The 26,348-nt window shown below is 38.2% G+C and overlaps 2 protein-coding genes and 1 pseudogene across 5 annotated transcripts in view; 1 reads left to right on the top strand and 2 right to left on the bottom strand.

The window, feature by feature from the left end:
• ANAPC1 (anaphase promoting complex subunit 1) overlaps nucleotides 1-26,348 on the top strand; it is a 103,307-nt gene that overhangs the window by 72,095 nt on the left and 4,864 nt on the right. For all 4 annotated transcript variants that reach the window (XM_047745172.1, XM_047745173.1, XM_047745174.1 and 1 more), the window contains 12 exons: nucleotides 60-150; nucleotides 240-293; nucleotides 1,197-1,390; nucleotides 6,114-6,200; nucleotides 8,713-8,830; nucleotides 9,716-9,793; nucleotides 10,149-10,216; nucleotides 11,853-11,991; nucleotides 14,238-14,324; nucleotides 15,895-15,990; nucleotides 17,610-17,808; nucleotides 25,340-25,474. In XM_047745172.1, the coding sequence (XP_047601128.1) occupies nucleotides 60-150; nucleotides 240-293; nucleotides 1,197-1,390; nucleotides 6,114-6,200; nucleotides 8,713-8,830; nucleotides 9,716-9,793; nucleotides 10,149-10,216; nucleotides 11,853-11,991; nucleotides 14,238-14,324; nucleotides 15,895-15,990; nucleotides 17,610-17,808; nucleotides 25,340-25,474 (1,346 nt within the window). The remainder of the gene's footprint in view (nucleotides 1-59; nucleotides 151-239; nucleotides 294-1,196; nucleotides 1,391-6,113; nucleotides 6,201-8,712; nucleotides 8,831-9,715; nucleotides 9,794-10,148; nucleotides 10,217-11,852; nucleotides 11,992-14,237; nucleotides 14,325-15,894; nucleotides 15,991-17,609; nucleotides 17,809-25,339; nucleotides 25,475-26,348) is intronic.
• Nucleotides 7,058-8,600, bottom strand: LOC125108804 (60S ribosomal protein L35a-like; annotated as a pseudogene).
• LOC125108803 (protein S100-A10-like) lies at nucleotides 23,297-24,789 on the bottom strand. Its single transcript, XM_047745149.1, has 2 exons — nucleotides 24,753-24,789; nucleotides 23,297-23,655 (listed from the first exon to the last, which is right to left on the bottom strand). Exons 1-2 carry the CDS (start codon nucleotides 24,787-24,789, stop codon nucleotides 23,297-23,299), a joined length of 396 nt encoding a protein of 131 aa, XP_047601105.1.

The raw sequence follows: 26,348 nt of genomic DNA, 5'->3' as shown, positions 1-26,348 counted from the left end.
AATAATGAATTTTAAAGCAAAATAATGGTAGTATTAAATTTCTTGTAATCTGTTTTCAGGCAAGCACATGTCTACATCATTGCAGGAGCCTGTTTGTCTCTGGGTTTTCGATTTGCTGGCTCAGAAAACTTATCCGCGTTTAACTGTTTGGTAAGAAGTATCTTAGTTTATTCTCTTTTTTTAAACAAAGTGTTAATAGGCTTCTTTTAACCTCAGATTTTTTTCTTTTGTTTTTCCAGCATAAATTTGCAAAAGATTTTATGACTTATTTGTCTGCACCTAATGCTTCTGTAGTAAGTCTTTTTAATGATCATTCTCCTTGGGAATAAAATTGAACTTGAAAAAATTTATTGGTAACTAAGTTACTTAACTTATGTGTAGTTAAGTATTTCTGCAGTTTGTTGAGTATGGGAGATTTGAAGTTTTGGCTCATCTTTGTATTTGTGGTCTGGGGTATTAATTAGGTGAGAGTATGCTTACCCTTGAAGGATATGCAGGTCTCTAATTCTTGTGATATCAAAAACCATCTTTCATGGGTTGTCATACCCTATGGCAGGGATCTCAGGACTGAATATTGGTAACTGCTTTTTTTTTGGTAACTGCTTTTTTAAAAAGAAAATTAGTCCTTAGTAAAAACGCAATTCCTTTTGAGGCATTGCAACTCTAATAACAGGAGATTATAAGATTTTCCTGATAAAAACCACACAGATTTCTGCAACATTATAATATGAGAAAACTAGAAAATCAAAAAATCTGAAAGTAGTTAGGTGAATTTGATTATGGTGTATCCAGACATTGTTATACAATGGAGCTATCATACTCATGCTGTAAGAATTTTTTATGAGTAAAGATTGGTTACATATAATAGATTTAAAAAGTTAAAAATATGTGTAGTGATATCTCAGTTTAGTTTAAAGAAAAAAAAATTAATAGATACAGGAAAAGTTTTGGGGAAAGGCCAAAATATTTATGGCAGTTTTCTTTGGGTGTTAATATTCCAAGGAATTGTTACTTCCTTTTCGATACTTTATTTTCTGACTTTTCTACGTTGAACTTAAATTTCATAATCAGAGAAAATTTTTGTTTTTACAGATATTTTTAAAGTTGTAAATATTTGTAGTCTCATGATGGCCAATTTAGTTTTGATAATAAATGTAATGCAACAGTTGTAGTATGTCATCTTTTTGCATTTCCAGACAGGTCCTTACAACCTAGAAACCTGCCTGAGTGTGGTGCTTCTGTCTCTTGCCATGGTAATGGCCGGCTCGGGGAACCTAAAGGTTTTGCAGCTTTGTCGCTTCTTACACATGAAAACAGGTGGTGAAATGAACTATGGTTTCCACTTAGCCCATCACATGGCCCTTGGACTTCTCTTTCTGGGAGGAGGAAGGTAAGTGAATATATATTTTTTCTTCAATGAAAAGATCTCATGAATAAGATCTGTAAGAGTGAGTTATTAGTTTTGAAGATACTTGAAAAAAAAATTTTTTTTAAAAGATTTGATTTATTTGACAGAGAGAGAGACACAGTGAGAGAGGGAACAGAAGCAGGGAGAGTGGGAAAGGGAGAAGCAGGCTTTCCTTTGAGCAGGGAGCCTGATGCGGGCCTTGATCATGCGGGCCTGGGATCATGACTTGAACCGAAGGCAGATGCTTAACGACTGAGCTACCCATGTGCCCCAATACTTGAAAAATTTTTGATCCTGACTGGCTGTTAGCATGTTGAGGAGCATTAGTATACTTTAAAAGGGTTTTTTTGTTTGTTTGTTTGTTTGTAGTTTAACCATCAATTTATGTCTTACTTAGTAGAGTTGTCATCCTTGTTCTATATTTGCAGAAGAGTCAGTACTCATTTCTTCAGTGCGTCACCTCTTGTTCCCATTGTTTAGTGACTTTGCCTTTCTACTGAACTCCTCTCTCATAAAGGTTGTGAACACTATCAGTCATCAGGTCCTATGAGAGTTTCTTGGTTTTCCCCTTCTTTGCTCTTTTCAGCATCTGTCATTCCTGACCACCTCATCTTTTTGTAAGACTTCCCCAGAATACCTGTCTCTACCCCTGCTGTGCCTCTCCTGTTAACGATTACTTCACTTCTACCCAGAGATAATCACTATTTAGTCTCCTAACACCTTAGACTGGCTTTGCCTGTTTTTGAAATTCAAGTGGAATCATACACTGTGTGTTATATCATACTTAGAGTGGACCCTTGACCAGTATGGGTTTGAACTGTGTATGTCCACTTACACCTAGTCGTTTTGGTTAAATACAGTACACTGCTGTAAATATATTTTATCTTCCTTATGATTTTTCTAATATTTTATTTTCTGTAGCTTTATTGTAAGAGTACAGATTATAGTATATATGTTCAAAATATGTATGTGTTTATCTACTTTTATCTACTTTCAGTCAACAGTAGGCTGTTAGTTAAGCTTTGGGGAAGTTATAAGTTATTCATGGACTTTTTTGACTATGCAGAGTTGTTGGTACCTCTAACCCTCACATTGTTCAGGGGTCAGCTATACTTCTTTGGCTCAGCCTTTTGAGATTTATCCCTGTTGCATGGAGTAATGTTGTATTCATATTTCTGTGCTGTTGAATTCCATTTTCTGATTATACCACAGTTCTCAATCTACTCTGCTCTTGATGGATGTGTTGTTTCTAGTTTGGGGCTGTTACAAATATTCTTATACATGTCTTTGATTTTGTTATATGTAGGTCTATGCGTGGATCTGTGCATATGTATGTATGTATGCTTAACTTCTGTAGATAATGCCTTCAGTGCTTCAAATACACCCATCAGTATTGTATACCGTTCTAGTTGTTCCCTGTCCTTCCCAACACTAGTTTTATTGGGTAGTCTTTTTGATTTTGCCATCTGGTAGTAGTTGTGGTTTTAATTTCCATTTCTCTGAATAATGATATTTAGCACCTTTTATATTTTTAATGGCTAATTGGAAATCTCCTTTTGTAATACCTAAGTCTCCTGCTACCCATTTTCATTGGCTTAGTTATTTATTTAAAAATCTTATTTGTGGTGGGGCGCCTGGGTGGCTCGGTTAGTTAAGCATCTGGTTTCAGCTCAGGTTGTGGTTCCAGGGTCCTGGGATAGAGCCCCAGATCGGGCTCCCTACTCAAAGGGAGCGTACTTCTCCCTTTCCCTCTGCTTGTGCTCTCTCTCTGTCAGATAAATAAGATCTTAAATTTATTTGTGGTAATATACATGTAACATAAAATTTATTTTCTTAATCATTTCTGAATGTGCAGTAGTAGTAGTTAAGTGTATTCACCAATCACCAGAACTTTTTCACCTTGTGTAACTGAAGTTCTGTCCTGCTTAAACAACAGCTCCTCATTCCCTCCTTCCTCCAGCCCCTGACAGCCTCTGTTCTACTCTCTGTTTCTATTCATCTGACTATTCTGTATGGCTTTATCATTATGATCCTGAACCCTCTGTCACTCTTACGTGTTGTACTTACTTTCTGCTGTGTGGTTCACCTTTTTGGTGTCTTTTGATGAACAGTTGTTAACATTTTTCTTTTATGGTTTGTACTTTTTTGTCCTTTGGATAAAATATTTCCTTACCCCCTCCCCCAAATGAAGATACTCTATTTTCTATAAGTTTCTTAGCTTTTCCATTCACAGTTGGATATAAAATCTACCTGTACTTGATTTTTCTATAAAATTCTTTTTAAAGATTTAATTCATTTATTTGACACACAAGAGAGAGAGACAGACACAGAGAGAGCACAGGCAGGGGGAGCAGCAGAAGGAGAGGGAGAAGCAGGCTCTCCCCTGAGCCGGGAACCTGATGGAGGCTCGATCCCAGGACCCTGAGATCATGATCTGAGTTGAAGGCAGACACTCATGGTGTCTATCCAGGCACCCGTCTATGTGATTTTTTGATAATTGATGCCCTACTATTACTGAAAAATTTATTCTTTCTCCACTGTTCTGCAATACCGTTTTTATTATAAATTAAGTGTCCATATATATACATTTATTTCTGGGCCATTCTGTTCATCTGGTCTATTTTTCCATACTTGCACCAATACCACAGCCTTAGTGCTTGTAGTTCTGTAGTAAGTCTTCATGACAGGGAGAACGAATCTTCCAAACTGGGATTTCTTCTTCAAAAGTGTGTTTTTCTGTTTGAATTTTTATATAAATATTGGAATTTCTTTATTATTTTCCACACTAAATAACCCGAAAAAATATTGACCAGAATTGCATTGAGCCTATATATTGGTTTGGGAGAAATTAAAATCCGTTATACTATTGAGTCTTTCAGTGTATTTCATTTATTTAGCTTTAGTGTGTGTAACCTTGGCCAACTGATACAATTTCTACAAGTCATATAGGTATATTTTCCTCTCTTCTGTAAGACTGAATTAAACATTGGAGCTCACCTTTCTAGAGGTATAAAAGGTAAAGATTGTCAGAAAGGGTGCTTTCCCTTTTAACAGGTTTTATAGAATTTTTCTTTCTCTAATTGTTTAGAATTAAGAATAGTTAAAAAAACTTACTATGAAAATTCTTATTTTATGATTTTTTAAAAAGATTTATTTATTTGACAGAGAGAGAGTACAAGCAAGGGTAGCATCAGGGAGTGGGAGAAGTAGGCTCCTGCTGAGCAGAGAGCCCAATGTGGGGCTTCATCCCAGGACCCTGGGATCATGACCTGAGCCAAAGGCAGACGATTAACTGACTGAGCCACCCGGCGCCTCTTATTTTAGGATTTTTGAAAATTTATTTTCCTTTCAAACTAAACCCCTGCACCTCTTGTTCTCTTATTCATTCTTTTTAATTTTAATTCCAGTGTAGTCTTATTCAATGTTAATCTTTCATTGTTTTACACTGTGACCCTACTTGCTCTGCTTTCATATTGAGTAAATTTTCTCCCACTCTGCTCTGCTTTTCTAATGATTCGTGGTCTTTAAATGGTTATATGTACTTAGTGACAACATTTAGATTTCTCATTGCATAGCCACATCCTGTGTTTAATCTCAAAATTTGTAACAATATCTAATATTATCTTTGGGTTTTGGTTTTGTCAAAATGGTAAAGAGACAAAGGCCTATTTTATGCACATGTGAAAATGGATATATTTCCTTAAATTTTGAAATATCTTCTTCTTAATTCATTAAATATATGTATATATGATAAGTGCTATGTTCTTACTTGATGCCTAAATTATTAAAATGATAAAGACTTGGGGATATATGTGTGTATGTATGCATGTGAATGTATATAATGAAATATATATTGATTATCTGCAACAGTGGTTTTATGTGATGTCCAGTACCATCTTTATTTCAAGATTTTTGTAAAATATTTGTAAGAATAAAACTATTCTTACAAAATCTTGTAAGAAAAACTTTAGAACTTTAGAGTCATCTGCCTGTTGGCCGTGCAGAGTTTGAGCAACGGTAAAATAACATAAGGAAAATCTCAAAAGATTTTATTAAGAGTATGTGACTTTTATAAAAATAAGTTTATCACAGTGATAAGAAAAAAACTGTTTATACTTGGAGTTCTATACATACCTCCTTATTGTCATGTCTTCATTCATGACTTTCAATAAGTGTAATCTTTAGGATTGCATTCATGGTCCTCACTATTGTGATATTTTCAGTTAAAAATCCATGTTTACTGATTCAGGTTTTGAAAGTTATCATCTGTGGAATGTTTCTTCCGCTTTCAATAGTAGATAATCTTAAAATGGCTTTAAGACTCACTGAAGGGGCGCCTGGGTTGCTCGGGGCGCCTGGGTAGCTCAGTGGGTTAAAGCCTTTGCCTTTGGCTCAGGTCACGATCTCAAGGTCCTGGGATCGAGCCCCACATCAGGTTCTCTGCTCAGCAGGGATCCTGCTTCCTCCCTCTCTCTGCCTCCCTCTCTGCCTGCTTGTGATCTCTCTCTCTGTCAAAAAAAAAGAAAAAAGAAAAAAAAGACTCACTGAAAAGTGAAACGTTGATAGCACTGGCACACTAGTATCTATCAAAGCATTTCATCAGTGGGCTTTGCTATAGTACCCCAATTATTGGATTCTCAAGAAGGCCTTGGAAGTTTGCACAGTGTATTTAATAACATTTTTCCCTCCTGCATTTGTTTCACAGGTACTCTTTGAGTACGTCAAACTCTTCCATTGCTGCTCTCCTCTGTGCCCTTTACCCGCACTTCCCGGCTCACAGCACTGACAATCGGTGAGTCTGATGATTGTGTCCTCAGTGTGATCTTCCGTAAGGTCTCCAAGGGGTAATTTGATGGTGCTTTGGTTCCATGGACTCATTTCCAAATTAATTTGTTCTCTTCTTGGACTTAGTTACCTTCCTGACTAAATCTTCTAAAATGTTTCTCCAAATATTAGACCAAAAGAGAACTTTGGATGTCTTATGGACTGATGGATCCATCTTCCACCATTCTTTAATCAGTAGAACTGCTCTAAACCCAGAAGTGGGCCAAACAGGGTTACCTTTAGGGAAAAATTCATCAAAGGAAAGATACTAGCCAACAGAAGCAAGATGATATATTTTATATCATAATTGTTTAATTCTAAGAGAGAAATTGGTCTGATTTAGTGGCAGTGTCTATATGAATTCCATTTTCCCCTCTTTTACATTAATGCTGAGAAGTTTTGTATAAATGAAATAAAAGGGACATGAAAAGCAAAATGCAGCAAAGAATCAGAGATAACTTATAAGTGGCAGTGAGCCCTAGAACCTCAAACATGTAGGAAAGGAGTGATTGTACAGAAGCTCTGCATTTGAGAGCACAGACGGCCTTCAGCACTGCAGTCTCCCTGGCAGTTTCAGGCATAGCTGATTCCTGCTGCATATGGAGGAGGGGGAGAAAATAGCTCTTTATGTTCCCATGACATCCGAGGTGACCAGTGTGTTCGGCTCATCTCTCAAGAGATGCATCAAGAAATGGAGCACTAATGTAGTAACTGAGCTGTCATGCTCTAGTGTAATGTCATTTAAAATAGTAATAATAAATGAAAGTTAGCTGTTTTATAAAAGTGGCCTGATCTGACGTCTAAACTCTGATGATAGGTGGAGCACAAGCATATTCTTGTTAAATTATTGCAACTCTGACAAGTGGTCTCTTGCTTGTCAATTTAGGAAAGACTTTTTGAGTTGTTAATGTCAGTAATTAGTGGTTAGGGTACAACAAGGAGCCTCACTTCCCTATTGCTAGAAGAATTGTTTGGTTTAGCTATTTTAAACAAAGCTGTTTGGTGATAAGCGCCAAGAACCTTTATGTAACTGATAAATACCGTTTTTTTCTTCCTGGCCTTGATTGCTTTTAATTTTTTCTTCTTTAAACAAGAACATATCTACACATTTATTTATTTATTTATTTATTTATTTATTTTTCAGTAAGGTTAAATCCTTGAGGGGTACAGCATCACACAGATTCTGTGGCCAATGACTTTAACAGGAAGGTGGCTTTGGAATTTGGCACGAACCATGCCACTGTTTCCATGAGCATGAGTTACTTTTTCCCAGATTACTCTGGTTTTGTTCAGTTTGCCACCAACAGTAACTGTGTCATTCTTTGCTTTGTATATATATAAGCATATCTCTTGCCTAGATAGAATTCAGTTTCATTTCAAGCATAAACACTTTCAATTTTAAGAGCTATGTGCTCCCTCTGGTTTCGGAGACCCTCCTTATAGCCAGCAAAAATGGCCTTGGACCATAGCCTTCATTCGTCATTATAGGAGTCCTTCTCAATAGGCCCCACTTACTTGCACCCAGAGTTTAGCAGCAGGAGCCCCCCTCTGCTTTTAATTCTGATTAATTTATAGGAAAGGGTAGGTTTGGGTGGGAGGAGGGGGAGGCTATTGCTATAACTTAAATTTAAAAAGAAAAATTTGAAGTCTCATTTTATCCTTTTATGGAATCTTAAAATCTAAAAACTTTTTGTGTCTAAATGCTAAAAAATAGAGGAGTGCCTGGGTGGCTCAGTCCATTAAGCGTTCGCCTTCAGCTCAGGTTGTGATCCTGGAGTCCTGGGATCGAGCCCTGTGTCAGGCTCCTTGCTCAGTTTCCCTATCCCTCTGCCATTCCCCCTGCTTATTCTCTCCTGTTCTTCTCTCTCTGTCAAATAAATAAAATCTTTATAAATAAATAAATAAATGCTAAAAAATAAATGGTAGTTAAAAAAATTTTTTTTGACAACCCAGAAAAGCATCATAATCTCCCCCATTAGTTTTTGGTGTCCTGGATCCCAGGTGTGTGTGTGTGTATATTTGTGTATAAGGGTGCGTACGTAGACGAGCTTTCCTTCTCCCTACCAGCCCTTACACCAGAAAAACAAAGACCTAGAAATAAGTCCCTTGGAAGGTAAAAAGGTGCCTGTGTAGGTCACTAAAGGATTATTTGAGAGCTGATTTTATAAGTGATGATTTTTTCAGTAAATATTTTCATGTTAAGGTAATTTTTACCTTATCTATAAAACCTTGTAACTATGAAAAAAAAGTTTAAAAAGTAAAAAAAAAAAAAAAAGTAAAGAATTCTTGAGTCAAGGATCATGTGTCTATAATTTCGTTAGTTTTTAATTGAATCTTGTCATCTTCCTAAATTTAGGACTGCTGTCATGGGAAGATAACAACTCCAGCTTCTGTCGGGGTTCAGTGTTGGCAGCAACGGGGTGGAGAGCTCACACTGTCTCAGCTGTTCGTTACCTCCTGTCTGTGTTTTCTGTGAGCAGGTATCATCTGCAGGCTCTGCGGCACCTGTACGTGCTGGCTGCGGAACCAAGGCTCCTGGTGCCCGTGGATGTGGACACAAACATGCCCTGCTATGCCCTTTTAGAAGTTACCTATAAGGTCATTCTCTCCTTTCATTTATCTGTAGTTTTGTTACCACTCATACATCTTTGCAGGTCAAAATATTTCAGAACTCTTATCCTTTAAAAGACAACAGAGTGAATTAATCTTTTATAAAAATTGAAGCTTCTAAAGTTCTTGTACATCCTGTCAGGCCATTCAGGCTCACTTGTAGTTTAGGAGGGTAATAGTGTAGAAGTCATCAGCTGCTCTTCTGCCCCAGAGTCTAGAGTTTGAAAATGTCCTTGTTCACAAGTTTGAGTTAAAACTATTCTAGATCTGTTTGCAGAGCGTATTTGATGAGAGATCTTTGATTTAGATGCACACATTGTAAGTCATGTGTATCCTTCCTTCATTCAGAATATTATTAAGTACCTTCTGTGCATCAAACTATGCAAAGGCTCTGGGGTATAAAAATTACATCTTTGTATTCCTTAGGGACCTGCTGTCTATTAGGTAGCCAGGCATGGATGCAGTAAGAGTAGCACATGGGGGTATGTGTAGAATGCAGGGGAGCAGAGGAGAATTGTCCCCTCCAGCTGTTGAGGACTGGGGAAGTTGTCCTGGTAGACACAGTGTTTGGGCTGAGGTTTGCCAGCTGAGCAAAGGCACGTTCCCAGAAGATGACATGTGTGTAAACCCAGAGGCTTCAGAAGTACAGATCTTCTGAACTGCTAGTATGTGAAGTGGTGTAAGGTGATGCAGGCTTTCCAAAGGATTGTACACTTAGCCCTTAAGACTTGATACAACGAGCATTTTATGCCATCTGGCCGTCTATATAGAAACGGTGGGGAAAGAGAAGTACGGAGTGGATGGAGATGTTTCTTCTTTGTAGCTTCCCCTAACTACATAGTGAATTGTGGCTGTTCTTTTACTTCTGTAAAGGGTACTCAGTGGTATGAACAAACCAAAGAAGAATTGATGGCTCCTACCCTTCTTCCAGAACTCCACCTGTTAAAGCAGGTGAGTGGGATGTGATTTAGGGAGATCTGTGCAAGAGGTTAATTCAGCCACATCAGTGTGCATCAGAGGTAACTGAGATGAAGCCTCTGCTTTCTCAGTGTTCTGTAGGAAATAGGAAAGCAGCCCCGGGAGGAATTATCATGAACAGAGACAGTCTTTACTTGCAGATCTTTACTGAGAGGTTAGATGGCCATAGAATTTGATTCATATACATTTTTGTGTAGTAATGTAGCTTGTTAACTTTTCAGTATCTCTTTCCAGCTTATTTTACTTCCTCTGAGAAATGTGGGTTTCATTTTGCCACACTAGCACCTTTTTAGCGTTTGATTGACTGTGTTCACATTTATCTTGGCAGATTAAAGTAAAAGGCCCGCGATACTGGGAGCTGCTCATAGATTTAAGCAAGGGAACACAACACTTGAAGTAAGTATACTGAATTTCTTAGATGTGTCTGTGAAGTGAATAAAAGTAAATGGAAAGGTAGAAATTGCAGATTATTATCTAGGATGGTTCCTTGTCATTCTTTGATCTCATGCAGGACAGTAGCGTATATATCGAATAAAGTGGTCTGTAACTTTGAAACGGAGTTTATATTAGAAAATGAGTTTTCGTTTTTTTTTTTTAAGATTTTATTTATTTATTTGGCACGGGGGCTGGGGAGAGCAAGCACAAGCAGGGAGAACAGCAGGTAGAGGGAGAAGCAGGCTCCCCGCTAAGCAAGAAGCCTGATGTGGGGTTCGATCCCAGGACCTTGGGATCATGACCCGAGCTGAAGGTAGATGCTTAATCGACTGAGCCACCCAGGTGCCCGAGTTTTAGTTTAGAAGACACCCTAAGTAGTTAGTTATATTTATTTATTGAGAAACTTGTAGTGACCTAAGTTGGTACAGTAATGGAATTATCTGTTGGAGCAGTAATAAAAGATAATCAGTGTAAAAGAGTAAGGCTGGGGTGGTGCCTGGGTGGCTCAGTCGGTTCAGTGTCTGCCTTTAGCTCAGGTCATGATCCCCAGGTCCTGGGATCAGGCCCCACATTGGGTTCCCTGCTCAGTGGGAAACCTGCTTCTCCCTCTCCCTCTGCCTGCCGCTCCCCCTGCTTGTGCATTCTCTCTCTTTCTCTCTGTCAAATAAATGAATAAAATCTTAAAAAAAAAAAAAAAGATGGGAAAAAAAAAATAAGGCGGGTATGTATGTCCATCTAGAAAGGGAACTTTGTAACAATTGATATTTGCCAGACCACATCTTGGATATTTTTATTACTGTTTTGTTGAATTGTTCTTATAAAATTAAGATTATGATAGATAACTTTTGAGTGGAAATAGTCATATGCAAGTAACTACTTTAATGAACAGAGTGTTAATTTTATACCTTGAGTAGGGTAAATTAAGTCTTTAAATTTCTAGAAAGTTTAATAAGCCCATAACGATTTGGTTTGAGAGGGTTGGAGGGTGGGGGAGGGGGTAACAGGGCGATGGGTGTTAAGGAGGGCATGTGTTGTGATGAGCACCGGGTGTTACATGCACCTAATGAATCATTGAACACTACATCCAAAACTAATGATGTACTCTACAGAGATTAACTGAACATATTAAAATAAATTAATTAATTAAAAAAAGAATTTTTATAGTTTGGTCCCAATTTATATTTCCCTTAAACTATATATGATGGCTGTTTTCTCTGTTGTTCTCTTTAGATTTGCAGAACCATTTTTTCCTGCTGCTGGCCAGTCAGTAGAGATCTCGTACCTCCAGTGGATAGAGGATAAAGGGAATATGGAGAAATGTTAGATAAAATATTGCCTTTGAAGCACAGACTTGAGCAGGCAGAGCATGAACTAAGTTCTGTGAACTTAGATACCAAAGAGTAGTAGAACTTTATTTTGGCTTTCTCAGAGGGACTGATTTAATTTTACACACAGTAAATGATCATATACCCTACTGGAAAATGATGAAGGCTTCATCTCATGTGAACGTGATGTTGGGAGACACTGTGTTTCCAGCTGAGAACTACAAATAATACCTCACATAAAATTCATTCTTGGTTTTTTTTTTTTTCCCCAGATCAATCCTTTCTAAGGATGGAGTTCTGTATGTTAAGCTCAGAGCAGGTCAGCTCTCCTACAAGGAAGATCCAATGGGGTGGCAAAGTTTGTTGGCCCAGACAGTGGCCAACAGGAACTCTGAGGCTCGGGCTTTCAAGGTAGTATTGACTGGTTAAAAACTGAAGGATGAGATGGAATAATTACAAATCCCACTAGCCCACTCAAAGCATGTACTTCTGTGGTAACATTTATGGTACCATTTAGGTGAATCTGCTCTCTCATCACTGTAGATTATAAAGACTGAATGACCTTGGATCTGTTTCTTGTTTTATGTAGCAGCTACAGTAAAATATGGGCCATCTGCCAGGACTCTAAGGATGACTTACATTTAGCAGTAGGGACAGTATATCTTCTTTAATTTATTTTTTAGTTAACATGTAATGTATTATTTGCCCCAGGGGTACAGGTCTGCGTATCGTCAGGCTTACACACTTCACAGCACTCACCATAGCACATACCCTCCCCAATGTCCATAACCCAGCGCCCAGGTCTGTATATCTTAACACTATAAAAATGTTTAGTGTAGTAATTTTACTTATTAATCTTCAAATCTGTTAAGATTTGTTTAATTCATGGCAGAAATAGATAAAGATTTTTACAAGGTAGTGCTAATTAGTTTTTCTTTAAACCCCCCATTTGTTGGTTAAATCTTGGTGAAGATAAAAGGATGACAGGTTTATTTGATCAGTTTGCTTTATTATTCTCATAGTACTTGACCGCTAATTTAAGAGTATTTCAAATGAAAAAGCAGTTAAATTAAGAGTGTTTGAAACAGTCTCATCCCTATCGTGGTCAGTACGTATTTTACTCTATACTTCAGAAGTTAAATATGTTCCCCACACTAGAAGTGTGTTCCACAGGGATGCCTGGGTGGCTCAGTCAGTTAAGCGTATGCCGGGGTCATGATCCCAGAGTCCTGGGTTTGAGTCCTGCATCGGGCTCCCTGCTCAGCAGGGAGTCTGCTTCTCCCTCCCTCTGCCTGCTCGCCCTGCTTGTGAGTTTTCTCTCTCTCTCTCTCTCTCACAAATACATAAATAAGATCTTAAAAAGAAAAAAAGGAAATGTGTTCCATAAACTAACATTAAAATTTCTCAGTTTAAGTACAGTTTTCAGGAATTTCATGAGCAAATGTGCTCCTGCTGAAGATACATCAAGTCGCAGTATAAAGTGATCAGAGCCCCTAGAGGGTGGTGGTAGAGGCAGAAATGTGGCCAATGGACTGGCTAAGTGGTAGCCAGGGGACTAAATTAGCCACCTTTGTTTTTCCACATAAGGAAGTAGCATTTATTGTAACTCATATTTCGTTTTAGACCGGTTACTTACGACTGAGCCTTTATAATAGTTCCCAGGGTTTAAGTAGATGTAGTTGACATTAATGAATTTTGTTGGGCAGTATTTGATAGGATGTCTATGAAATAGTTCTGAAGGACTTTTGGATATGGTTTAACTTAAGCTCTCTTGCTTGTATAAATTAAAGCCCATCTCAAAGACCCTAATCTAATTTGTAAAGAAAATAGAAAAGTTTATACTTGATTTTGAATTGGGAAATTCCGTAAAGATTAAAAGACATCTCAATTCCCTGCTTCAAGGGAATTCAGAAGCAAAACATAAACCTCAGTGGAAAATTGTAATACCTTTGTATTCCATATATTCCATATTCCCCTTTCTTGAACCTTGAGTGTTAATCTCTTTTTTTTCCAATTTTTTTTTATTGTAGTAAAATATAAGCAAAGTTTGTTGTTGTAACCCCTAAGTGTATAGTTCAGTGATGTTAAGTCCATTCATACTGTTGCGCAGTCATTAGCCACCATCCATCTGTAGGGCTCTTTCATCTTGTAAAACTGAACCTCTGCACCCATTCAACAGCAACTTCTGCTCCTGCTCGCAGCCCCAGGTGCCCACCATTCTGCTTTCTGTCTCTGAATTTGATTATTCTAGCATCCTCATACCAGTGGAATCCATACAGTATTTAGCTTTTAGTGAGTGGATTGAGTGGTAGTCTTTTTGCCTTACCTTTTCAGTTTCAGTTCTAGTTTCTTATTTGTTTTTCAGTCAGTGAGGGAGAGGGGAAAGCCTTTTGGGGGCAAGTTGTATAAGAAAGACCTATTTATTATTGGCCTTTTGAGAAGTCAGTAGCTTATGTTTGGCTTATGTGAAAAAGCGTCTTGTAACTTCTCAGCGGAACAGGTTGGTGAAGCTCTAGCAAATTTGTACAACCTTGGGCTTTATGGGAACGTTGTGTGAAAACAGTGAGGTAGTTTTCTTACAACTGCATATACTACAATTTGAGCAATAAGGAAAATAACCTCTGGTATTTCACATTTGTTGCTGTTTATTTTTTTAGCCAGAAACAATTTCAGCATTTACTTCTGATCCAGCACTTCTGTCATTTGCCGAATATTTCTGCAAACCAACTGTGAACATGGGTCAGGTATGTATCATCTTTGACTCAGCTGCCAGGCTACAACTTATTATTTATCTGTGAACACCACCAAAAAACTCGGGTACATTGGATGGTTTTTGCTTGGCAAATACAGATTTTTCATAATCTTTTTTTTTTTTTTTAAAAGATCTTATTTATTTGACAAAGAGAAAGCAGGAGTGCATAAACAGGAGGAGCAGGCTTCCCGCTGAGCAGGGAGCCTGACGCAGGGCTAGATCCCAGGTCCCTGGGATCATGACTCGAGCTGAAGTCAGTTGCTCAACCAACTGAGTCACCTAGGTGCCCCAGATTTTTTGTAGTTTAAAATTATTAAATTTGTTAACTCCCTACCTTGATAGAAGAAACAACTTAAGATTTCTAAGACGTTAATTTCAATAGGCGATATTTTCTTATGTGCCTCCTTGTACTGATTGATATTTTCATTGTTTACTGTGTCTTATTTTTTACATAATTTTATTATTTGTTTCCTCGCATTTTATAGCTTTTTTCTCTTGGTCATAAAACTTATTCTCTTCAGGATTCAAAGGGTGCCCAGTAGATCTTTTATTTAATCCAAAGTTTGGATGTAGGAATTTGATATCTGGGATTGAGGGCCTGTTGCCTATAAGTGTGTGTAGCTCCGGGAAAATTTTTTAGCCTCTCCAAAATGCAGTTTCCTTGTTTCTAAAAGTGGGATTATGATAGAACCTACCTTACATTGTTGTTTTGATGGCTAAGTGAGATAATTGTAACCCCTTTAACTTACTGAATCTTAACTATTTATTAGACACTTTGCTCAGTATTTTATGTAATTTTCTTATGGATTCTGACTCTGAGGGTAGGTACTTTATCATTCCAGGTTTGCAGATGAGGAAACTGCCACTCAGCTAGCACATGCCTAAGATCACATAGCTAGTAAGGGCTGGGCAAGTATTCAAGGCTGCAGGTCTCTGATGAAAGTCCATGCCTGTCCTTTAGCCCAGCTGGGTTTGGTTGTGCTGCCTCCTCCATACCTGTTCTGCTCGGTGTTTTTAGTGCATCTTTGTTGGATGTTGGGTTTTCTTTCTGGATCTTGCTCTTGCCAGCCTAATCCAAGGCACGTCTCTGTAGTGTCTTGTCAGCTCATTTTACTGCAGCCAATACTTCCTCTTCTCACAGCACTTATAGCCCTAACTGTCCCTTCAGACTTAATTTTACTACATTTTTTTTTTTTAAAGATTTTATTTATTTATTTGACAGAGAGAAATCACAAGTAGGCAGAGCGGCAGGCAGAGAGAGAGGAGGAAGCAGGCTCCCTGCTGAGCAGAGAGCCCGATGTGGGGCTCGAACCCAGGACCTGGGATCATGACCTGAGCCGAAGGCAGCGGCTTAACCCACTGAGCCACCCAGGCGCCCAATTTTACTACATTTGATTGATGTTTAGTATTGCATTCACTATGCTTTTATAAAGAGATAGCTGTTTTACCTTATGTATTATTGACTGTTGAGCTTAAGAATGGGCCATGTAGTTGCTCTACAACGTTGAATTGATTTTGGAATATACATTGATGTGCTACAAAAAGTTTCTAATTTTCCACAGAAACAGGAAATTCTGGATCTGTTTTCTTCAGTACTGTATGAATGTGTTACTCAGGAGACCCCAGAGATGCTGCCTGCATACATAGCAATGGATCAGGTATGGTTCAAAAACCAGTTCAATTCTGATGACATTTATACTGTATTTTAATTAACATACTGAACAGTGAGGTAAGGTTCCCTGTGTGTACATCTTTTTTGGTTTCTCATTGCTTTTAGCAATTCAAAAAAGGAAACTCTATAAAACTTAAAAGCTTTACTTATGACCAAAAAAAAAGCTTAGAATTTATGATGCCAGGAACTCTAGGGTTCCCAGTCTCCCCTTTTTTCTCTTCCTTTGACTATCAGGGGAAGACCACGTTCCCTGCCTTTCTTCCCTAGCATCCTTCTCTTGTCTCCTTCCTGCAAAGCCTCTTCATGGAAAAGAAATGCAAATGAGCAGTAAGTGAACAAACGGTACTCTAGTGATGACAGTAATGTGAAATTATGCTTGTGTGATTAAGTGTGCAAGAGGTTATAGTATTAGTATGTAGGGATTTAGGAAGCTGGAGTTCATTTTTAAATTTCTTTTATTTTATTGCTGTTTTAAAAGTAAAGGGGTAATGCAGAAAGTGATGCCTAACTGCTTCCCTAAAGGATCAGGCCAATTTATTCACTTTGGGTTATTAGTAATACACAAGACTTTTTAATAGTATCACACCTTTCAGACCCAAAATTGCAGTTAAGCTTAGCCAGTAGTTTTCTAACTGGGCTTAAATTTATAGAGTAATCTTCAGAATACAGATCTTTAAGTCCTGTTCTGTATCATCTACTGAAACAGAATTTTCTGGGATGAGGTCCAGATCTGTGATTTTTAAAGAATTCTTTAAGTGAATGTGACATGGTGAGTTCATAGATAAGCATGTGGGACTCAGTGTCTAAATCCAAAGGAAGTAATCTCTAATGGCAAAATAATCTTTATTGAAAAGTGGGAAATGACACTTAGGAAGGAGAGAATTTCCCCAAACCTGAAAATCACATTCTGTCAAGTTATATTCTTAATTAAAAGGCAAGTTCTAATATAACCAGATAGGCCCAGAATGGCATTATTGTCTGGTATCCATCCACATCTTTTAATCAGAAAGTATGATTTTATGATGTCCACACTAACACTGTCACAGGGCCTCTCTATATAGCAGTTAAATAATGAGTTTTGTTTTTCCTTTGTTGGCCGAAAGTGTTCCCTTTTTATGCTCTGAACCTTTACCCCTTCACAGTCATGGGCAGGTGTCTACAGAAGAACATCCCTGCTGGTTGCAGCCATGGTGATTTTGCGGATGGGTCCCAAGAACAGTATTATTAGTAGTATTGTTTTGCCTTCTGACCCCTGGGTTCCCTGGCCAAGTCATTGTACTCAGGTTTCCCAGAGGTGATGGCAGTAGACCTAGCGGGTCTTCATTTTTCAGAGCCATTGAGCCAAGAATGAGGTCATTTGCCTTTGTTGCTTTTATCTAAAAGCTATTTATGTGGGGACCACACTGAAGAGGGTGGACATGTATCTGCACCCTCTCCTCTGGGGCTAACTGCATCAAAACATGGAATGGATTCCCCTCTGCCCTTTATTGATCTATGAGCCATATTTAAAAAATACTCTATTATGCAACTCTAAGGAAGAGACGATTAGAGCAATTTCACTCTTTCTTTCATTAAGTGGACTGCTGTTACTTTTATCTCCTCAAGGCTATGAGAAGACTAGGAAGAAGAGAAATGTGTGAAACATCTGAACTTTGGCAGATAAAGCTGGTGTTAGAGTTTTTCAGCTCCAGGAGCCATCAGGAGCGGCTTCAGAATCACCCTAAGCGGGGGCTCTTTATGAATTCTGAGTTCCTCCCTGTTGTAAAATGCACTATTGATAATACTCTGGACCAGTGGCTACAAGGTAATAATCGCATTATGCCCAGTGCTTTTTTATTTTTTAAAATTCCTTATTTAAATTCAATTTAATTAACGTATAGTATATTATTAGCTTGAGGCGTAGAATTTAGTGATTCATCAGTTGCATAGAACACCCAGTGTTCATTACATCAAGTGCTGCCTTAATGCCCATCACCCAAATACCCCATCCCCCTCCACCTCCCCTCCAGCAACCCTCAGTTTGTTTCCTAGAGTTAAGTGTCTCTTATGGTTCGTCTCATTATTTTCATCTTATTTTATTTTTCCTTTCCTTCCCATATGTTCTTCTGTTTCTTAAATTCTGCATATGAATGAAATCATGTGGTACTTGTCTTTCTCTGATTCATTTCACTTAGATTAATACCCTCTAGTTTTACTACGTCATTGCAGATGGCAAGATTTCATTCTTTTTGATGGCCAAGTAATATTGTGTGTGTGTGTGTGTGTGTGACATCTTCTTTATCCATTCTTCTGTTGATGGATGTCTGGGCTCTTTATATTTGGCTATTGTGGCTATTGTGGACATTGCTGCTATAAACACTGGGGTGCAGGTGCCCCTTCAAATCAATATATTTGTATCCTTTGGTTAAATACCAAGTAGTGCAATTCCTGGGTTGTAGGGCAGTTCTATTTTTGACCTTTTGAGGAACCCCCCCATACTGTTTCCAGAGTTCCTGGTGCTTTTAAGATATTGGGACTCAGGCTTTTTAGTTTTAACATTTTCTTTCATTGTTAACCAAGATAAACCTGAATATAAGCTAGAATGGCTTTAGATGTAATGTTTTCAGTTAGGTGAATTGGACTCTGCTTATTTACTTCATCTTCTTTAAAAAATATATTTAACTCTGCTTAATACACTACGAGAATGTATATACGTACATATATATATATATATGTATGTATATTTATACATTTTATTTTATTTTTAAAATTTATTTATTTATTTGACAGACAGAGATCACAAGTAGGCAGAGAGGCAGGCAGAGAGAGAGAGAGGGAAGGAGGCTCCCTGCTGAGCAGAGAGCCCGATGTGGGGCTCGATCCCACAACCCTGAGATCATGATCTGAGCTGAAGGCAGAGGCTTTAACCCACTGAGCCACCCAGGCACCCCTATTTATACATTTTAAATGCCACATGACACTTAAGAACTTGTTTTATCTTTTCTAGCATCAGATCCTGTTTCCTTTCCCGTGTCTCTCTCTGCTGTTTCTTAGGGGTATGGCCTGTCACCTAGCTATGAAGTCAACAGGCTGTTTTCTTCCCTTGCCTTCCCTTCTGCCCTGTGTACACTGAAAACTCGATGTGTGCTTAGAATGAAGGTTTGTTTTACCAGCTCTTTGAGTCAGTCAGTGGGAACCTGGGACATCATGTGACTGTGGCTTAGAAGTATAGACTTACGATTGCAGGGGAATAGTGTAGAAGTACTTATGCCTCACGTGAGGCAAATGAGGGGCCTTTTGATTTTTGGAAACCTGTCTAATGTGTGATATATGTTTGAAATTGATTTTTAGTCAACGTCTTGATCTTTTTATTCTCTTCAGTTCCTTCAAATAACTTCTGATACATACCTGACAGCAACCTGTTTGGGGTAAATACTAACCTTAGTAATAGCAGTAGTAATAATTCTTGATGTTTTAAAGCTGTTAGTAGCCAGTAGAACCTGCATTTGAATATAATTTAGGTAAAAACTATCTACTGTAATATAGGGAATAAATTTCTGGAAAAAAAAAAAAAGAGTAAACCAGATTATGAAGAGTATACATGGAAAACAGCAATTTCAAACTCCTCGTGTTTGATTAACAACTACATTGTTCTGTCATTTTCTCTTAGAATTTAAAAGATTATGTAGTTTTAAAATGTTTTTTAAAAAAATCTCATTTTTTGGGAAATATACAAGTTACTACATGGGTTTTGATATTCTGTTTGTATTCAGTTCAGCATGATCATCTATGGCAGACCTTTGCTGTTGATAAGAAGTGTGTTCTTAACCTTTGCAGAGTCTCTGATTTGCACATTTAAGTAATGAAGTAATGAACTTCGGCAGTGAGTGGAGCAGTCTCTAAAACAGTGCTCTGAGTTACTGTTTTTCTTACTGCTCGTTAGGGCATTTGGTAGTTTACAACATTGCTCTTTACCAAATCTGACTTGCCATTGCAATTACCAAAATTTGCATTTATTTTTCAGTGAAGAACCATCACTTTTAAATTGAGGTAAAATTGATTGCATTGGTTTCGATATAATGCATTTATATTAGTTTCAGGTGTGTAACATAATTTGCTACTTGTATATACACAAAGTGATCATGATTGTAAGTCTAGTTAGTTACCATCCTTCACCATACATCTGACTCCCTTCACTCTTTATCTACCTCTAGCCCTCTTCCCTTGTGACAACCATCACTCTCTTCTTTGTATCTATGAGTTTTGTTTTTTAGGTTCCACATATACACAAAATCATATGGTATTTGTCTTTCTCTGTCTAACTTACGTCAGTTAGCATAATACCCTCAAGGCCTATCCATGTTATTGCAAGTGGCAAGATTTCATTCATTTATATGGCAGAGTAGTATTCCATCCTGTACATATAACCACATCTTTATCCATTCATCCATTGATGGACACTTAGGTTGTTCCAGATTTTGGCTATGGTAAATGATGCTGCAACTAAGTAAATATCTTTTTGGTTTAGTGTTTTTTTTCTTTCTACCATATATGATCCAGCAATTCCACTGCTGATAAATACCCAGCAGTGGAATTGCTGGATCATATATGGTAGATCTATTTTCAAGTTTTTGAGGAACCTCCATACTGTTTTTCATAGCAGCTGTACCAGTTTGCATTCCCACCAACAGTGTAAGGCAGTTCCCTTTTCTCCACATTCTTTCCAATACTTATTTCCTGCCTTTTGATCATAGCCATTCCAACAACTATGAGGTGATAGCTCATTGTGGTTTTGATTTGCATTTCTCTGATAATTAGTGATGTTGAACATCTTTCATGAGTCTGTTGGCCATCTTTATGTTTTCTTTGAAAAAAAAAGAGTCTATTTGGATTCCCTGCACATTTTTTTTAAAGATTTTTTTAATCATTTGACAGGGAGAGAGAGAGAGCACACGAGGGAGAAGAGCAGGCAGAAGGAGAAGCAACCTGCCTGCAGAGCAGGGAGCCCGATGCGGGGCTCGATCCCAGGACCCAGAGATCATGACCTGAGCCAAAGGCAGATGCTTAGCCAACCAGCAACCCAGGCGCCCCTCCCCACACATTTTTAAAAAAGATTTATTTGTTTATTTTAGAGAGAGAGTGCACATGTGAGGAGGGGGAGGGTCAGAGGAAGAGAGAGAATCTCAAACAGACTTCCTGCTGAGTGTGGAGCCCCAAATGGGGCTCAGTCTCATGACCCTGAGGTCATGACCTGAGCTGAAGTCAAGAGTCGGATGCTTAACCAGCTGAGCTACCCAGGCGCCTCTCCCTGCACATGTTTTAATTCAATCTTTTTTTTCTCTGTTGAGTTGTTTGAGTTTTTTAAAATATATTTTGGGTATTAACCCCTTATTGGATATGTGATTTGCAGATTTTTTTTTTTTTATTTACCAGGTTGCCTTTTCATTTTGTTGATGGTTTCCTTTGCTGTGCAGAAGTTTTTAATGTAGTCCCACTTGTTTAATTCTGCTTTTGTTGCCTTTGTTTTTGGAGTCAGTTCCAAAATTCAGCACCAAAGAATGATGTCAGGGATCTTACTGCCTCTGTTTCCTTCTCAGAGTTTTATGGCTTCAGGTCTCACAGTCAGGTCGTTAATTTTGAGTTATTTTTTGTGTATAGTGTAAGATGCATATGGCTGTCCAATTTTCCCATCCCCATTTATTGAAGAGACTATCCTTTCCCCACTGTATAGTCTTGACTCCTTTGTTGTAAATTAATTAACCTTATATATGTGTGTTTATTTCTGGGCTCTCTGTCTGTTCCATGGAGGTCGTGCATTTATGCCGATACCAACTGTTTGGTTCCTATAGCTTAGTAGTATAGTTTGAAATCTTCCTTTCCATTTGGGATGCCTTTTGTTTCTTTATCTTGCCTAATTACTGTGGCTAGGATTTCCACTACTATGTTGAATAAAAGTGACAAGAGTGGGCATCCTTGTCTTGTTCTTTGTCTTAGAAGAAAAACTGTTAGCTTTTCATAGTTGAATATGATGTTAACTACAGCTTTGTCATATATGGCCTTTATATGTTGAGGTGCATTTCTTCTATATCCACTTTGTTGAGTGTTTTTTATCATAAATAGATGTTGAGTTTTATTAAATGCCCTTTCTGTATCTATTGAGATGATCATGTGATTTTTATCCTTTTTTTTATTAGAAGTAGTTTACTATCTGGGGTGCCTGGGTAGCTCAGTGGGTTAAAGCCTCTGCCTTCAGCTCAGGTCATGATCCCAGGGTCCTGGGATCGAGCCCCACATCGGGCTCTCTGCTCACTGGGGAGCCTGCTTCCCCCCCTCTCTTTGCCTGCCTCTCTGCCTACTTGTGATCTCTCTCTGTCAAATAAATAAAATCTTAAAAAAAGGGGGGCGTCTGGGTGGCTCAGTGGGTTGAAGCCTCTGCCTTCGGCTCGGGTCGTGATCCCGGGGTCCTGGGATCAGGCCCCACATTGGGCTCTCTGCTCAGTGGGGAGCCTGCTTCCCCTTCTCTCTCTGCTTGCCTCTCTTCCTACTTGTGATCTCTGTCAAAAAAAAAAAAAAAAGAAGTAGTTTATTATCTTTAGATGTAATAATGTTTAAAATGTTTTAAAAATGAACAGTTTTAAAGTTACAGAAAATCGGAATAAATGAGAATATTCTACATTTGTAATAAGGAAATAATGATTTCCTCTTTATTTATTTTTTTAATTTTTTCTAATTTTTTAAAAGATTTTTATTTATTTATTTGACAGAGATCACAAGTAGGCAGAGAGAGAGAGGAGGAAGCAGGCTCCCTGCTTGAGCAGAGAGCCCGATGTGGGGCTCTATCCCAGGACTCTGAGATCCGACCTGAGCCGAAAGCAGAGGCTTTAACCCACTGAGCCAGGCTCCCCTCCTCTTAATTTATTAATAATTTGTTTTGTTATTGTGCTATATCACTTTGATTTGCAGATGTTGAACCATCTTTGCATTCCTGGAATAAGTCCCACTTGGTAGTGGTGTGTGTGATCCTTTTAAAGTAGTTTTTTGTTGTTATTGTTATTGTTTTGAGGAATTAAAAAAGATTTATTGAGGACAAGAGGATGCACGCAATATAAAAATCTAAAGTTTATCTAGCTTTCACTGACTTTTCTTTCTCTGCTTGTCAAATGGTTGGATTTTACTTGTACATTTTCAGAGGATCCTGGCCTGTTCATGCAATCCTTTATACAGGGGGAAGCTATGGGGCAGATTCCTTAAGGGACTACTTAAGAGTCCCTTTGGGAGAACTCTCATCGGGCAGGAGTGTTCCTGAATGATTCCTACTTCTTTCTCTTCCATGTCATGTATACTACAAAATACTCATTGCATGCGGTGGTGAGCCCAGCAGTTAGCGAAAAGAAGTTCTGAAAGTCCACTTTGCCATCTCGGCACTGGTCTAGGTCCAGGTCTAGGTTCAGGTCCTTCATTATTTTGTCCACAGCCAGAGGGCCTTTTTGATTTTCAAAAAATCCAGGGAACTGCTTTTCCGTGAGTACTCTTAGGTCCTCCTTTGTTAAGTAGCCTTTATCCCCAGCAAACCTGGGGAACATGCACATCATGGTTTCCATGGTACGTTCCATTTGAGATAGGATTTTGGTGAGGTCTTTTGAAACCGTGGCCAGAGGTATGGTGGGGACCCCTTTTGATGTATTTTTTAATTCAGTTTGCTAATATTTTGTTGAGTTTTACATCTATGTTCATCAGGGATATTGGTGTGTAATTTTCTGTGTGTGTGTCCTTGTCTAGTTTTGGTGTTAGACTAATGCTGGCCTTGTAAATGAGTTTGAAAGCATTCCCTTCCGATTTTTGGGAAGAATTTGAGAAAGATCGATATGTGTTGAATTTTCTTTGAATGTTTGCTAGAATTCACCAGTGAAGCCATCTGGTCCTGGAGTTTGCTTATTGGAAGGTTTTAGATTACCAGTTCAGTCTTGTTACTAGTAATCAGTCTATTCAGATTTTCTATTTCTTCATGTTTTGTCTCAGACATATGTTTCTAGGACTTTGACTTTATCTGTTTCTTCTAGGTGGTCTCATTTGTTGGTGTGTAGTTGTCCATAGTAGTCTCTTATGATTGTAGTTTTTTTTTTTTTTTTAATCAGTTGTAATTTCTCTTTTTCCTTCTTTCTTGGGACTGTTAAATATGCTGCTTTCCCTCTCTACAACCTTTTTCTTTCATTCTCTGCCTACTCATATTTATTCTTATAGCCTCAGTTTAAGTGCCCCCTTTCTCATAGGCCTTCTAAGACAACACTACTTCAGGCAACTTTCCTGCCATTTTTATTTCTTTTTCCCCGCCCCCTTTCTCCTTCCCCTCTCCCAACTTTTATGTATCAAAATGCCTTTGTATACAAGTACTAGAGGGCCTAACTGAACTTGGCTTAAACAATAAGGACACATATAAGCTTACATTGTTGGAATAGGTAAGGTGGTCTAAGGATCATCTTATTTTAGTGCCTTCAGCTCCATTTCTCTGAGGTTCCATTATTTATACTCTGTGCCATGGCTTTATCCTCAGAATTCTTTTTCTTGTGGTAATAAAATGGCTGTTCCTTTCCTCAAGCTCAGAATTTTGCAGAGAAGAATAGAGTTGCTTCTAGGAGCTTTGTCATAACAATGAAATTTCTTTCTCAGAGGCTTCTAGCAAATGTGTTATCAAACATCTCATGTCTCTGGCTTGAATTGGAACCCATACACATTCTTCAGTCAGTCCCTGTGGCAGAGATTGCCTCTTACTGAATAGCTTAGGTCTTCCAGTTCCTGAACCAGTCATTGGGTTGAGAATGGGATTGCCTTGATTGTCCTGGACCAGTGGTTTTCAAAGTGTGATTTCTGGAGCAACAGTAGCATCACCTGAGAACTTGTTTGAAATGTAATTTTTCTGACCCCATCTTAAAAACTTTGGGGATGTGGGCCCACTCATCTGTTTTAATCAGCTTAGGTGATTCTAATGTGCCTTAAAGTTTGAGAAAGTCTGGCTAATAATAATCAGGATCCAGTTCTGGACCTGAAGTCAGTCCCCTCAAATGTTGTATACTGCAGGGAAGAAGGGGCTTAAAGTGGGTGTCTGGAGAGGAAACCTCAGTGACCACCACTCCTTTATAGCACTCATCACAATTTCTATTTATGCATGTTTGTGTCGTTATTTGTATAATGTCTCTGTCCCTTACAACACTTCACAGTCTGTGGAGATAGGCACTCTGTCTCACTTACCGCTATAGCCCTAGTTCCCAGCATAGTACCTATCTGGTGTATGGTCAGTGCTTAATGAGTTCTAGATGAGAAAACAAGTTGCTTCAGTTCCATTTGTGTTTCTCTCACAGCTGGGGGTGATGTGTGTGTGCACGCCTACCTCAGTGGGCAGCCCTTTGAGGAATCTCAGCTGAGCATGCTGGCGTGTTTCCTCGTCTACCACTCAGTACCAGCTCCATGGCACCTGCCGTCTATAGGACTAGAAGGTAATTGCAGATCTAAATCCTCTTCAGTACCTGTATTATTGACTCACTTATTTTTTAAGTTTCTTGGTAGGAGTCCTTTCTAGTGAGTTATTTTATCTAGTTAGGTTTTGGTCTTCATTCATGTTTGGGTGTTACTGTTGAGAACTTTTTCTAAAAAGACAATCTGAACTTTATACATGCATAAACTTTTATTTACATTCAGAAAAGGATGGGTTCTTCTTCAGAGAGCCCCAAACACCAGTGTATACTAATAAATTAAATGGTTATGTTATTTTTCTTTCATAATTTTTATTAAAGTTATTTTTAATTTTCTTCATTTTTTCGGTTTTTAGTTTGGATTTTTTTTTTTTTTAAGATTTTATTTATTTGGCAGAGATCACAAGTAGGCAGAGAAGGGAGGGGAGGCAGGCTCCCTGCTGAGCAGAAAGCCCGAGGTGGGGCTAGGCTTTATTTTAACCCACTGAGCCACCCAGGCGCCCCTGGATGTTTCTTTTTAATCACATAATCTTAATTTCTAATATTATAAAGCTTTAAAATGACCAGGTACCTGGATTTTATATGAATTTGAATGTTTCTTATGATACAGAGTTTAAAATACTAACACCTCACTGTATTTTTCAGAATATGTAATTAGATATGGAGCTTGCCCAGTGACCTGAATCCTAAAATAGAATTAATTCTAAGCACCCTTATTATTATCACTTTCAAATTTGTGCTTACTAGTTGAGGGTTCAAAAATTGTTTTTAAGAAGAGCATAGATTGCTCCATTTAATCATTTAAAATTTAATAACATTACTAGTTTATTGCTGTTTTGAAAACCTTGGATAAGAATGTACTTTCTAGAGACTTCCAGTTATAGCCATGATGGAATTG

This window comes from Lutra lutra, chromosome 9 (genome assembly GCF_902655055.1).
Source record: "Lutra lutra chromosome 9, mLutLut1.2, whole genome shotgun sequence".
In the NCBI taxonomy this organism is placed as follows: Eukaryota; Metazoa; Chordata; class Mammalia; order Carnivora; family Mustelidae; genus Lutra; species Lutra lutra.
Note: the sequence above shows the minus strand (reverse complement) of the source record. Positions and strands in the feature narration are given on the sequence as shown.

What these genes read in the sequence shown, in the direction of transcription:
- LOC125108803 (XM_047745149.1), bottom strand. Translation starts at nt 24,789, where the DNA reads ATGACTGGTTCAGGAACTGGAAGACCTAAGCTATTCA. An exon ending in TGGAAGACCTAAGCTATTCA is followed by an intron (nt 23,656 to 24,752) that starts GTAAGAGGCAAT and finishes ATACATCAAAAG; the next exon opens with GGGTCCCCACCATACCTCTG.